The 15,480-nt window shown below is 42.0% G+C and overlaps 1 protein-coding gene across 4 annotated transcripts in view; it reads right to left on the reverse strand.

The window, feature by feature from the left end:
• NRG3 (neuregulin 3) overlaps positions 1–15,480 on the reverse strand; it is a 795,134-nt gene that overhangs the window by 209,521 nt on the left and 570,133 nt on the right. For 2 of the 4 annotated variants that reach the window (XM_063131659.1, XM_063131656.1), the window contains one exon: positions 8,741–8,814. In XM_063131659.1, coding sequence (XP_062987729.1) covers positions 8,741–8,814 — 74 coding nt within the window. Of the gene's footprint in view, positions 1–8,738; positions 8,815–15,480 lie in introns of all 4 variants that reach the window. The other 2 variants (XM_063131658.1, XM_063131660.1) reach the window with 1 other exon arrangement.

The following is a 15,480-nucleotide window of genomic DNA, read 5'->3' on the forward strand; positions in this document are numbered from 1 at the left end:
AAAGTATAGTGTGTTGTTTTTCCATAGTTACACAGTTTCAGGCTGCTGTACTAGTGTATTTGCACAGACGGCAGGGGAAAGGAGAAAGTAGGGGGCAGGAGCTTTTGCCGGTATAGTAGTGCTCCAGGTGAAAAGATACACGAGCTGAAAGAGCGCAACAATGCACAGACGTGAAAGTGCCCAGCACTCGACTCACTAAGGAAACAGAGGAGGAAGCCATGGATGAAAACCGGATTAAAAAAGCCAGTGTGATGGAGCTCAGTGTCCCAACAAGAAGACATGGCTATCGTTAATGGTGTGATGTGACTTAAGTTGTCAGTGCAGGGCATGAACAAATGTGTAAAACTGTGTGCCAAAGATTTTTTTGAAAAGAACATACATTGGTGGAAGTGGGGGAGAACTGAAGCACTGGTGAAAAGCTATCAACTTCAAACTGGTTGGTTTTAAAAACTAGAACACTGTGGGGGGAGAGAGAATGGGGACAGCACTTGTTAAGAGAGATGTGGTGTAACATGTGAGAACTTCCTCCAGTTTAATTATCTATACAGAATGCTTTCATGGTTATCCCCAAATACCATCTACAGATGACCTCTCCTGCTTATGTTCATTTCCTTGGGCATCGAGAATTATGTTTATTTAAATGCTGGGCTTCCCTGCTTTAGAGCCAGTAAATGTGATCTGACAAGTTACTGGAAGAATTTCACCTTGCCCATCCATGCAGAAGTGGAGAAGAGCTTATTAAAGACAGGGAGAGTGACAGCGACAGGCGGATACCATGTTATACACACATGTATGGTCACAAATAACTGTCTGGCTATGGATATAAAACAAGCCCATGTTAAATGATCCAAAAACAGTTCCAGGGTAGAGATGGATGAGAGTTTCATTGGGTTCATTTTTTAATAAATAAATAAATAAGGAAAAAGGAAAGGAACCTCTCGTGCAAGCACTGAGTCATTACTGACTCTTGGAGGGACGCCAGCTTTCGCTGACATTTTCTTGGCAGGCCTTATAGCGGGGTGGTTTGCCGTTGCCTTCCCCGGCCATTATTACCTTTCCCCCAGCTAACTGGGTATTCATTTTACCGACCTCGGAAGGATGAAAGGCTGAGTCGACCTGAGCCGGCTGCCTGAAACCAGCTTCTGCTGGGATCGAACTCAGGCCGTGGGGAGAGTTTCAGCTGCAGAAACTGTTGTGGTTAGGTTTTTAACCACAGAAGGAAAAGGACTCTAAAGAGTTAAAAAGATGTCCTTGGCCAGATTGTCTCTGCCAGGAGAAGTCCAGTATGAAGCAGATTCTTCCCTGGCCTACGTGCGGTACGAGATGTACAAGATGAAGAGACTATTGGTTAATTGGGCCAAGGAGAAAAGTGTATTTAAGAAGTCCATGTTGTATGGCTTCTTACTGCTGGAACTTACTGCTGGAACTTACTGCTGGAACTTACTGCTGATGTTATACTGCTACGTTGTTGCTGTACTGTGAAAGGACTGTATATATGACCATTTATTCTGTAAGTAATTTATTTAGTGTCAGTAAAGCTTCTTACTGACCAAAGACCGTGAGTGCTTCTTTTTGTTCCTAAATTCAAGCTGAAACCATTTCCAGACTCTACGCTGCTGCTATTTCGCACTCTGCTATATTTTTGGGTAAGCAATTACCCCGATAGGTTATGGGCCCAGAGAAAGTCTGGAAGGCATAATTTTTGGTTGCTGGAAAGCTTGAGAGCAAAGGAACGCTGGAGGGAAAGACGGAGTCGAGCTCAGGCAGTTCATCGAGCTCAGACGGGTCTGTATCCAGTGTGAGTCGCGCTCCAGCCCAGCCGGTGAGGATGGCCCAGGTTCAGATGGCATCCAGTATTCCGGTGGAACGGCTGAATGAGAGAAATTACTTAACGTGGTCATTCAAGATGGAAATGTTTTTGAAGCGGGACAGATGTTGGAACGTCGTGAGTGTCCCGAGGCCGGTTGGTCAGACTGCTCAAGAAGCACAAGTGTGGGAAGAGCAGAATGAAAGGGCCAAAGCAAACATTGTCTTGAGTATGGAGGACTCGCAAATTGTCCATATCAACAGAGATGAGACGGCAAGAGACAGCTGGAATGCGCTGAGACAGATTTATGTGCGTGCGTCGGCAAGCACACGGCTGAGCCTCACCAGAGAGCTGTATCGGTTAAAGTTGGAGGAGGCTGGAAGTTTGGCAAATCATCTCCAACAGGTGAGATCTCTATTTGTCCAGTTGCAGGAGGTCGGAATCGTTTTTACGGAAGAGCATAAGTGCTACCTGATTTTGGGGTCGTTGCCTCAAAGCTGGGACATTCTGACAACCAGTCTGGAAAGTATGAAGACTGATGAACTCACTCTTCATTATTTGACGGGTCGTTTGCTCCAAGAAGAGAAACGGCGTCTTTCCAGGAAGGAGGAAAACTGCCAGGAAAGGGTTAAGCAGTCAGCCCTTGGCAGCGGAGAAAGAATGCAGAGAGATAAGTGTTTCCAAGACAACAGTGTGGAGAGAACCGCAGTTGCAGTAAGAAAGTGTTATTTTTGCAAACAGCCGGGTCATATCAAACGCTTCTGTAAAAAGAGGAAGAAGGGAGTTACACAGGCTGGAGAGGAGAAGGAATGCTCGAATGCATTTGTTTCAGCCACAGTGAGGTGTAACGAGGCCCAAGAGGTTTGGCTGATTGATTCTGCGTCGTCCAGAACAATTTCTAATAATCCAGAGGCGTTTCGGAAGTTGGAACCAAGCAAGGTGAAGTCAATCACGCTTGCAGATGGACGAACGTCGAGGGTGGAAGGAATTGGCTGTTGCTACGTTCCATGTCTGCAAAAGGAGTGTGAACAGGTTCTGTATGTTCCAGATTTAGATTTTTGTCTCCTTTCTGTTAGTGCTCTAACGTCTGAAGGATACGTTGTTACGTTTCAGAAGGATGAGTGCCAAGTGATTAAGGATGGACAAAATGTGGCACTGGGACATGTTAAAAATGGACTGTTTTACATGGGTGCAGGTAAAGAAAGGGCGGCACAAACTGGTAACGTGCCAGACCATAAAAATTGTGTTCATGAGTTGCACAGGCGTTTAGGTCATGCAAGTTTTAAAGTGTTAAGTCACATGCCTCAAGTGTGTACAGGGTTAAGCTTGCGAAACTGTAAAAATTTCTTGGATTGTTCAATCTGTCATCAGACCAAATCCCGGGTGCAGAACATCTGCAGGAAAAGTGACAGGGTGTCACAAAAGCCTTTTGAACTGGTGTTTATTGACTTGGTAGGGCCATTCACGCCTACACAAGGGGGATCCAGTTACGTGCTTGTAATTCTGGATGATTACACACGCTTTAGTTGGTGTTATTTACTGAAGCGAAAATCAGAAGCTTTTGAAACTTTTAGGGATTGGAAAACTTGGGCGGAAAAGTTCTTTAACAAGCCCATTATTTCTGTGCAGTCGGACCGTGGGGATGAGTTTGTTTCTGGAAGGTTCTGTGAGTGGTTTAGGAAAACAGGAATCACACACAGGTTAATAGATCCCCAAACTCCTTTTCAAAATGGGTCAATTGAGAGAAGAATTGGAGTACTTCAAATGAAGAAAGATTCTCTCATGGCTGATGCAAACGCTGAGCAAGATTTGTGGGGAGAAGCATTTTTAACCGCAAACTATCTGTGTAATAGAACCTGGAGCAGGGTTACAGGCAGTTCGCCTTACTGTTTACTTTTTGGTTCAAAGCCAGATTTGTCTCACTTGAGAACATGGGGGTCTTGGGCATACGTGCATATCCCAAAGTCCAAAAGATCTAAAGGTGAAACCAAGTCTGTGAAGTTACGTTTTGTGGGTTATTCTGGCATGCAATCCAAATCTTGGCGTTTTTCCCTAAGTCATGGGAAGGTGGTTGTTTCTAGGTCTGCTACTTTTCAGGAGGCAGGTTGGGACAGGATTCAAGGTTCCCAAATTCTGTTAGAAACTGTGAACAACCAGGAGAAAACAGTAACTCAGGGGTTAACTTCTCAGAGCCCTCACATCTCTGAGAAGAGTGTTTCCACTCCCAAAAGTGGAAGGGAGGAGGGAAATGAAAGGGAGGAAGAAATTTCCAGTGTACCTCGTCGTTCACAAAGAAAAAACAAAGGAATTCCACCTTTAAAGTATTCAGATGAATTCAGTGTGTGTTGTGTGAAGTCTGAACCTGAGAGTTACAATGGTGTGTTGAAATTGTCTGAACAAGAGCAAGAAAAGTGTTTTCAGGCAGCGAAAACTGAAAGGGGGTGTTTTCAAACACACGTGTCTGTATGCAAAGGGGCAAGCAAAAGAGTACATGATTGTGGAGCTAGTGGTTCGTCTACTGGTGGCAGGGAGTTCCCAAGACCACATTCAAGAAAACTCAGCCCAAAGCTGCAGGAAGGGTTGAAACTGAAGTCTCTGGGGAAAGTTAGGTGTTACCTTGGTGTAGAGGTAGAAAAGTTTCCAAAGGAAATTACCTAAAAAGCCAGAAGCAGAAAGTTTTAAAATTGCTGAAAGTTTGCAAGTTGGAAGATTGCAAAGTAGTTCAACGCCCCAAAGCACAAAGTTTTTCAACAGTGCTTGGAAGAAGAAGAAAAGAAAAGCTTACATATAAATAAGTCTCTGGGAAATGTAACACACAGAGAAATGTACACAATGTTGGGATTGTTGTAAACATGTAAAGTTGATTTCTTACAGGTGAAATGTAATGAAATGTAAATTGTATTTTTTCTGTAGTTAAAAATGAAAGGGTGTTGTGGTTAGGTTTTTAACCACAGAAGGAAAAGGACTCTAAAGAGTTAAAAAGATGTCCTTGGCCAGATTGTCTCTGCCAGGAGAAGTCCAGTATGAAGCAGATTCTTCCCTGGCCTACGTGCGGTACGAGATGTACAAGATGAAGAGACTATTGGTTAATTGGGCCAAGGAGAAAAGTGTATTTAAGAAGTCCATGTTGTATGGCTTCTTACTGCTGGAACTTACTGCTGGAACTTACTGCTGGAACTTACTGCTGATGTTATACTGCTACGTTGTTGCTGTACTGTGAAAGGACTGTATATATGACCATTTATTCTGTAAGTAATTTATTTAGTGTCAGTAAAGCTTCTTACTGACCAAAGACCGTGAGTGCTTCTTTTTGTTCCTAAATTCAAGCTGAAACCATTTCCAGACTCTACGCTGCTGCTATTTCGCACTCTGCTATATTTTTGGGTAAGCAATTACCCCGATAGAAACTGCTGCTTTACCGCTTTGCGCCACACAAGGCTCAAAGTTGCAAATTTCATCATAAAGAGGGTGGAAAGAATTGAGATTGAATAAAATTGAAATGGAAAATGTGGAACTAACAGACTTGTCCACCCAGGCAGAGGGCTTTGAGTGCTTACCTCTTAAAAACTGGGTTGGAGTCCCCATGTATTCAGCCATGTTTGTGGTGCTGACTTGGGATTGATACTTCTTTTTCCTTACTCCTTCTCCTTTCCTTTAAACCACCACCACCCCAGGGGCAGGCAAGTATAACATGGTCTTCTCCATATTGGACGAACAGTGTTTCTACATATATTTTTAAATGTAGGAAGTTTTGAGGGGTATTCTTTTTTAAAACACACACACGCACACAAACACACACACCCCAGCATTTGCAGGCCCTCAGGAGATCTTCTTGAATGCCTAATGGAGAGGGAGAGGTCACATGGTCTCCAACAGGCATTCACTAAAAACTTCCAAGTACCTCCAAGCACCAGGGGTGTTTTCGTTTGTTTGCTTGTTTTAAAAAATAGAAATATAAAGAAGACCACTAAACAACTGACTATATTTTTAAAAGGTATGTGGAAACCCTGTTCCCCTCCCCAAGGAGGAGCCCAATTCAAGGTGCTAGTTTTAACCTATAAAGCCCAACATGGCTTGGGACTGCAATACCTGATGGAACGCCTCTCCTGACATGGACCCGTACACTGCGCTCAACATCTAAGGTCCTCCTCCGAGTGCCTGCTCTGAGGGAAGCTCGGAGGATGGCAAAAAGGGAGAGGGCCTTTTCAGTGGTGGCCCCCCAACTGTGGAGTGATCTCCCCGATGAGGCTCGCCTGGCACCAACATGGTTACCTTTCAAGCTCCAGGTCAAGCCTTTTCTCTTCTTCCAGGCATTTAATGGCATTGAACTATGCTAAGTTTGTTTTTTAATGGACCCCAGAACTGTTGTTTTAAAATGGATGCTGCTGTTTTTATACTGTTGTTTTTATGTCTCTGATGGTTTTTAAAATTTTGTATACTTTTTAGCTTTTGTGAACCGTCCAGAGAGCTTCGGCTGTGGGGCGGTATATAAATGTAATAAATAAACAAATAAATAAATAAGGATAAAATTCTCCAAAATTCCCCCCCCCCCATGAAAGAGGAAGAAAAAAATGCTTCTTTTGCAGAGAAAGACAAATATCCCCACTATTCCAGAGTACCCATCTGAAGGGTGCAATCTCAACTGGAGCACTTACAGGAAGAAAGACGCTTGTCTTGCTGACGGAATGGCAGATGTAGAAGAAGTTAAAAGAGTGGAAGTCAACTGGACATCAGAAACATTGCACTTTGCGGTGACTGCCCCACCACCCCAAATGTGCTTGTTGCAGAAAGTTAAAATACAGATTTCCTGTTAAAGATGAGCTCTCACTAAGATCTTGCATAACATCGTGATTCAGCGTTCCCTTGCAGTCAGAACTGCACCTCCTCATTCTTCTCTGTCAAGTTTGATGTCAAATATTGACCAGGTAACTGAAAACCAGCCTTCTCCAACCTGGCACCATCCAGATGTGCTGGACTCTTAAACATCTGGAGGTCACCAGCATGGTGAAGGCTGCTCTAAACATTTTCTAATATCCTGTAGATATTCACATTATTATTTTTCATATTGGTATTTGACATCTCAAGATATTTGATTTCAACATTAGGGTCAGGATCCAAAATGCTTGTGCCTAAAGTGGTTCTACGGTGCACTGGATGCTATGCTGGAGATTCCCTCAAGTTTTAGGAGCAGCTTTTCTTTTAGGAGTTTTAGGAGCAGCAACTGTGGTAAAGGTAGGTCTGATTACTCCATGCACACATATGGTCCCTGCCAACTATCCTCAACATTTGCCTTTGATATTTGATTCCAAGCATTTTATTATTTTGTTTTGAGAGTTAATATGAAATATTATTTACTCTTGGACAGAACTTCACAGCTAACATATAACAGTATTTACTATTTCACTGTAATTGATAGATGACATGTAATGGTATTAGTAAATTCTGTCCCAAATTTGTGCAAATTATGCAAACTGCACCTGCAAATTGTGCCAATTTCTATTTTTTGGGGGGGGGAAGACATGAAAAAAGTTCCCAGATTCCAGGAAAAACCTGCAGCGAACCCAAAAAGGGCTGGATTTCCCAGCAATGGCCATCCCTACCTGGACTTCGAGATGCAGGTGACAGAAGGTACGGTTTTGTTGATCTGGGAGAAGGCAAAGCTTCTAGTAGTGGGTCACACACTGTGTGGGGTCCAGTCCATACTATAGATACACCCTTCATTTTTTCATGTCGTTTACTATTCCACTTTTATTATTCACATGACTCTACGTTCAGTAAAACCAGCCTGCTAAACAGTCTTAGCATGGATACATATGTCTACTCCTCAGTGAATGGAGATGCAGGCCCATTTGGCCTAGGCCACCGTAGTAGTACAGTTAGCAGTTGAAGGAATAAAGAAAAGCTAGTGCGAACAAAATAAGCTCCAACAGGAATCACAGAATGCAGAGTTTAGCAGAACAACAGATCGTCTCTGGGCACAGCTGCCCCATTAAACTTTTCAAGCATGGTAAAGCACTATTGCCAAAAAAAAAAAAAAAATCACAAAGGGGGAGGAACGCATGTCAGCTTTTTTTAAAGGAAGGAGCCTGAACATTCAAGCAAGATAACTGTTTTGTAGAATCAAAAAGCAGTGAAGAAGTGATGGGGCCATTTGCTTTATATCTATTTTTCCCATATATATATATATATATATGAAGAGTCAAATAGCTAGTTGGAGGAATTTGTTGAGAGTGATGTTACGTATTACAATTAACCAGATTTTTGTTTTATCTATATCCTAAACTGTGGCTAATCTAATGATTAGTTGAAACAAGCCAGTTTCATAAACAATGATTTGAAGTTGGCTTGTTTAAACTAATTATACTTAAGACTAATTGCAGATTGTCTGTTTTTAGACATAACATTTAACTGTCGTGTGTCTAAAACAGAAGACTAAAACTTCCAAACTAGTACTCCTACCTCTGCAGCAGGCAGAGGAGGTGGAAGTGAGAACCTGATGTTCACTGCGACTTGCTCCTGTAACAACAAACCAAGGTTTATCATTATGTCCAAACCAAACCATAAGCTTCCATGTGTGCATCAAACCGGAAGTGTGATATCCTTCCAAGTACCTGCTATTAAGATACAGATACGTGAAATAAAGGCCTCATGTCTGGTTTGTAAGGAAATACAAATATTCATGTTCTGTTTAATTTCAACTCCCAACTGGATATATAGTGGCAAAACCCAACATTTTATTCCATGTAACTTTTTTCCTCCAGAAAATATGACATAATTAGGAAGTCTTGAGCGATGCGATTAAACAAAATACTTCACACGCTTCTGAAAGGGGCTAAGATGGAAATTTGACAATGCGCAAAAGGTCACATCTCATAGCAAAGGTTGCCTCCAACATATAATAAAGACAGAAGAAGAAGAAGAAATTTGACATACTTGGATCTGATAAGATGGAGTCGGTTTTCGGCAAAAACTGGTCACAGCGGACTCCTTGGTAGCCCTCTTTGCACCTGGGAAAAAGGGGAAAAATGACAAACATACGCATGCGGTAGTAATAGGCTAATTTCAAGACATTAATCAATTTGGAAACATTGCTTACAAGGCCAGGGCAGAGATAAAACCTGCTAACCATCTGAAGCACAACTGGAAGCGGGATCATCTCCAGGGAACTCAGTGTTGTTGCGGAGGATTTGGTGACATTGTCTAGAATGACGCTTGGTTCACATAGGGTTCTGGCTAGGTCCAGTAGGCCTCACTGTTTCCCAGGTTCAACTGGGATTGTGAACAACATCCACTTCACATGCATTCACAGCACTATGGGGAGCTAGTTCAGTGTAGTGGGATCGTATTAGGGTCTTTCCTATGGAACCAGCATCATGCAATCAGCCCTGTGAGGTCGTACCTTGCTGAAGAGTTTCCTATGAAGGGCATACTAGAATGCACCTGGAAGCTTTCTCTGGCAGCTGTGCATTGCAGGGAGGATCAATAATGTGTGTGTGTGTGTAGCTATATTTCAGAGAAGCTTGTCTGTCATTTGTTACCCCCAATAAGCTTCCTACGAACCCTGGGGTTTCTCCGAACCCACTCTGAAAACCACTGCATTGTGGCATTGGCAGGCAAGACATTTGACTATCCAGAAGCTTAATCTAAGACCAGTTTGGCCATTTTTGATATTATAAATAACAACAACAACAACAACAAAATACCAGTTTTGTTCTTTTACGCATGAACATATAATAGAAATTGCTGATTTTAATAGGTTAGCATTAAACAAATTCGAACTCAGTTCCCAATGGTCCAAGTACAGCACTTGATGGTACTAATTATCAAGACTATAGAAATCGAGAGACGTGCATTCATGCATGAACCACCCCCGGACTCTGGGTCTACATTAGGCAATCTCAGATCATATATAACCAAAAGTCTGCTTAATTTTTTCTGAGTTAATTTTTGCATTGACTATTTTGCCATTTCATAATAAGAAGTTAAATGTTCTTTCAGTGGTGAAATGGCTCTCTTGCAATCTCTTCAATCTGCTCCTGTTAATGGATCCAGAAGCACTCCAAAGTTAGAAATCTTACGAAGCCAAATCCAGTCTGTAAAGGGATACACACACACACGGATTTCTAGCCACCACTCAATTCTTGTCTGGATTCAGCTTCAATTGACTTATCCACAACCAGTTTCTAAACAGTCTAATGCTTAGTAAGAAAGAACATGAGCTGGAAAATAAGGAGATAGATCTGATCGTTACTGGTGTTACAGAACTTCACATCTCCCTACGATCTCACCCAGGAGTGTCAAGCGTAAGAGAGGGGCAGAATAGAATTTCATGGGACTTGACTTGCAAGAGACTGGCTGGAAAGGCAAGAAGATGTTATGCTTCTGGGCTGTATCAAGACCTAGCCACATCATTCTCATAGCTTCATCACACCAGCTGTGCAATCACTGCGAATTGCATGCAAAAGACTCCGAAGTTTTCTATCTTATAACCTGCTTTTATTGTGAAGTACTCCGAAGTTTTCCAGTTTATAATCTGCTTTGACTGTGAACAACTCCCATGCGTCCTGCTTTAATTGTGCTATAAAGGGAAAAGAATCGCGGTATTTTGCTAGTAGTTTTCGAGTGAAACATTTGTTGTTTTCCGAGTGGCCACTGGGGGCGCAGGAGCAGGATTTGATATGTTTAAAGAAAATTAAACAAATGCTAACATCTGCGTAAGCTTTAAAAATAAAGTCATCAAAATTGGCACAGTAATAGATATTAAGGAGAGCTTTAAGCATACCAAATTTGAATCAGATTGGGTCATCCATTGATTTTTAATGTTTTTTTTTTTTTTTTTTTACATTTCTCCCCTTAAACCCTTTGCAAAGGATTTTAGGAGTGCTGCCGCCTGGGGTGTGATTTAGCAACAATAATGGTGCCAGCTTAGAGCTGTAGGGGATAATTCGAGGGAAACAGGTACGTAGGATGAAGCTTTCAGTCTCCCAGTGGTTATATACTATACCAAAGCTTCTGGAAGTATTTGTGTCCCCTTGCCACCCCTAGCCCATCACCTGTCCAGAATATTTCTCTACTTGACAATACATCGACTATCAAATACATCACCAGACAAGTCTCCTGAAAATAATGAAGAAATTAGCACATTGCCTAATTAGTTTGGTAAGTGAACCAGCTTGCAATTTAATAATCCTCAACACTTGCGACAGGAAATGCTTGTGGACAGCCACATAAGTAGCAAAGGTTTGGCACTAAACTGCACAATGGTTATATAGGGGAACAGAGCTATAACTAGAGATATCTTTTCTATATCAGCCCTGTCGGGAGGTAAGCTTTGAAGTTCTGCTTGAATTATTATTGGTGGTGGTTTGCCATAACTTTTTGTTACTTAATAAATGTTGTTCTTAACAAAGTTAGCAGACCGCTGGAATTCACACCATTGTTCTATATTGTTTATGCATTTAAATTGTTTGCATACAAAGCAAAATAAGACAGTTATTTTTTAAAAAAATGTAATGAAGAATTCAAAATCCAGTGACATGTCTAGGTAGTGAAAATGGAGAAAAAATCTGTACAATTTACTCTACTTTAACTAGTCTTGGGAAAGGGCCAAAGGCTATGTATCCCTTGACCACTGGAGATTCTATACAGTTACCTCACAGTTCTGGCTTCTGGAACTGCACTAGATATTGATCACACACATTTCAATCTCACATATTTTAGCCCCAGTCTTAAGATATGGAAATGTTGACTCCCCACCCATCCCTCAAAAACAAAAAAATGAGATTCTCAAGATATACAATTTGGTACCCAACCCAACATAAATGTCTATGTGTGAGTGGTTTGATTGGCCATTTGTAGTTTGATCGCAGAACTACATATATGCACACATTCCTGAACATCTCTCTCTCTCTCTCTCTCTCTCTCTCTCTCTCTCTCTCTCTCTCTCTCACACACACACACACACACACACACGTATTCTAAATGGTGTGAAAACATAGAACTCCATGTTCCTGATCTTGACAATGGTTAGAAGAATCCTTGATTCAAAAGCCAATGCAAGACAAGCTACTGCAGAGTAAATAGGTGCACAAAATAGAAAAAGAACCTTCAGTAATGTGTAATGGGAGACAGGTATCAGGCAGTGATCCTGCATATGAAACTAACTTGACACGGTCATAACGTGTGCCCATAGTCTTCTGAATCAGACAATTCTCCTTACACTGCCTGCTTTAACCTGAGCTGGACAAATACTTCTCCACTCCCTCTTCCCCCACTTGTTTATTTGTCTGTGTTGGCAACCTCCCCCCACCTCTCCCTCCCTGGCATTTGAAAATAGATTTCCTACCATGGGGTTGGGCAGACTTGAGACTTGCAGGATCCAATTTGTTTATTACTGGAGCGCCGAGATCCATCAACCAGAGCCCCATGCCAAAGACATACATGTACAATGAAAAGATTCTGAGCCCGACCATTTGTTCTGAGTACCAGTACAGTCCTTCCACATAAAAGTCCATTCCTATTTACCCCTCCTATCCCCCCCCTGGTTCAGCAGGATAATTTAGGACAATGTGAGTCATTTTGTTGCTGCTATTGTTAAACCACTTGGAGTTAGAGATCTTTGCTGATCTACTACAGATCACCCAGCGACCTATCAGTATATCCCAAACTACCTTCTGCCTCCCCTGTCTTAGCATCCCTGCCACCCTCAAGGGAGCCATAGCAGCATTTCGACTATCAGGGAGGGGGGAGATGGAGCAGCTGCCTCTACCCCCAATGCAGCAACCTAGCATGGAGGGTTCAGGTCTACAGAGGAGTAGGGGGGAGGGAATCAGACAGTTGTGCTCCCAATGTTGGGATCAACTTGGAATGAAACGAGCCTGTTTTCTTTTGTTTGTTTGTTCAGTTGGCTGACGGAGCTCAGTTCCAAACTGTACAAGTGGGGCAGGGTTTGCCCACTGCTACACAAGTGTGTCAGGGCTATCTGCCTGGAGAAAAGCCGGGAAACAGGCAGTCCTGCAGGCCATCAGTCTGTCACTCAAGCAGGTGCACAATCTGAGGAGCCCTGTCTATGCCAGAGAGACAAGCTGCTGAGTCTAAGGACCAGGCCAGAGACTGTAATTCCGTAGGACCAAGTAGAATCCTATTGTTTCCTTGTGCCACCTGGCCCTCGCACTGTTGGTATCTGCAATCATGCCCTCTGGCCATTCACATTCCGAAGAGCCACAAAATGGTAAGACATCAGCAAGCCTGCTCTGGTAAGCTACCACTGTGGCACAGAGAATAAAGTACCAGGGTCAAAGTGACATCCGGGTCAAGCTGGGTCTACCCATCCCGCCATCTTACTGATTGTTCTTGTTTTACCAAGGAGGAGGTCCTACTGGCCATTCCAAAATGAACGGATTGCCACCATGAAGAATCTCAGTGGCGGGCCTTCTCTATGGTGGCACCGACCCTCTGGAAAACACTCCCTCATGAGGTTCTGGAGGCGGAAAACTTCACATATTTTAAACGCCTCCTGAAAACATGCGTTTTTACACAGGCTTTCCTTGGTTTTTAACTTAGCTGCTTTTTATATTGCTTTTTTTAACTTTTAATGTTTAAACATTCATCTATATTTGTTTTATGGTTTTTATTGTGTACTGCCCAGAGAGCTTCAGCTGATGGGCAGTAAAAAAATGTAGTAAATAAATAAAATAAATAAAGTACCTGGGTCAAATTGGAACCACCTACCCTGGGTGGATTCCTGCATTGAGCAGGGGGTTGGACTCGATGGCCTTGTAGACCCCTTCCAACTCTGCTATTCTTTGATTCTATGATCTTACCATTTGTTCTGGTTTTAATCTATGACATATTGGAGTCTATGAGAAAAGGAAAGGATACTTGAAACAGGAAAAAAACAGAACACTTTAAGGATTTGAGTCATGATAGGTATACAATGCGACATTATGTCTGACTGTGGGTGGTCTCATCAAAGATGATAGCTGTGCATTTTTTTGAGTGATTTGGATGAGAAGTTTCACACTTCTGCTGAATGAGTGTTCACACCCACCAGCCCACTTAGACATTGACACCGCAAAAATATACTGTTTTAAAACCCCAAATCAGATAATTATTAGGGTTATCTTGCCAGAAATTACAGTGATTTGCTGACATACCATATGTCAAGAAGAATAAATACATTTTCCCCTCATGCAGTGTCAGAAAATGATTCTGCAATTCTTAAACAAATCGATGAGAATGACTGAGATTTGTCCCCGCCCCCTGCAATGGCTCACTTAACACGACTTGCAAGTGAACCATTAAAAGTGAAGACAGACATCTTGTTTTTCGTAGTTGAGGTAAAGGATGAGGATTGGATGCTCAGATAAAATGGGGGGGGTCTCCTTGCTAAGCATGCAAAGCACAGGGAAGGGGAGATGGAGGAGGAGGAGGAGGAGGAGGAGGAGGAGGAGGAGGAGGAGGAGGCAATACACAAAAAAGTAACTTCTAAGACAGTTCCTAAGCAACAGAAGCAGCAGCCATGGGCTATTTGCTGCTTGATTGCTTTATCATCTGTGACAGCCATAATTGATTGTGGGAATGAATTAAGTTTGCTTTCTAGAACAATTGGAGTGAAATCCACAAAATTTACCAACCTATAAAAATAACAATGGCCTGCCCATCCGTACATATGTATTTCAGGCAGGGTGTACTCAGTATTGTCCAGATTTGATAGATAACAAAATTACTGTTATTTTATAACTTAAAAGATAAATCAAGTTGGCTAGAAAGTATACAAAACAGTTCCAGTTAGATCAGTAACTTATGAAAATGAAGAACTCATTTTATCTTTTATTCTTTTCTGCCAAATCATCTATTTATTTCCTATCATCTGCTGCAGTCTTATGTTCTGTTGTCAAATCTGCTACATGGTGGCCATTTTTGAAAGTTCCGGCTTTTTAAAAGCAAAAAAAAAAAAAACAATGTTATTAGTTTCAAAAATAGAAAGCTGAAATATGTAATTAAGGCAGCATAGTTCTGAAGGGCTGCTTCCTGCTATTTATATGTGTGGCTGCGAATGTGATGAAAATCATGGAAATAAATAAGCCATCTAAAAGGTTTGTGCTAGAGTTTAGAGATACTAAACCTCAAGATTTTCAAACTGGATCGACCTGACTCCGTATCTGGGATTGTGAGCAATGTGACTCATCTTAGAGAGAGCAGAAGCAAACCAGAATAGCTGGTTGTTGCAATCACCTATTTGGGAAACAGGGCATAATTTGAACATGGGCCCAAGCCAGGGATTTCTAGAATAAGAGAGCAGAATTGTGGATGTTGGCTGGTTGATTTGATATCTGTCCAATGCAGAATAGTTTCAAAATATATTCCAGAACAGGGAAGCCTGCAATTGAAACCAAAATGTTGACCGAACAACACTTTTTGTAATTAAACTGAGCCCATTAATGACAAAGAAAAAGACATTCAGCTGGCCAGAAATCCTCTTGTACATGTGATAGAGGAGTGAGTGTCATACAAGAGTAGACTATGGTGCTGATTATCACCCAATCACATGTCAGGCATTAGTGCAGTGCATGTACATACACAAATATGACTGATTTGCCCCATTTTCCCCCTTTGGAATGGGAACGTATTACACTGATCAGGCCTATACACTGTTGAATGTATGCACACTT

The sequence above is a fragment of the Elgaria multicarinata genome, chromosome 8, assembly GCF_023053635.1.
Source record: "Elgaria multicarinata webbii isolate HBS135686 ecotype San Diego chromosome 8, rElgMul1.1.pri, whole genome shotgun sequence".
Classification (NCBI taxonomy): Eukaryota; Metazoa; Chordata; class Lepidosauria; order Squamata; family Anguidae; genus Elgaria; species Elgaria multicarinata.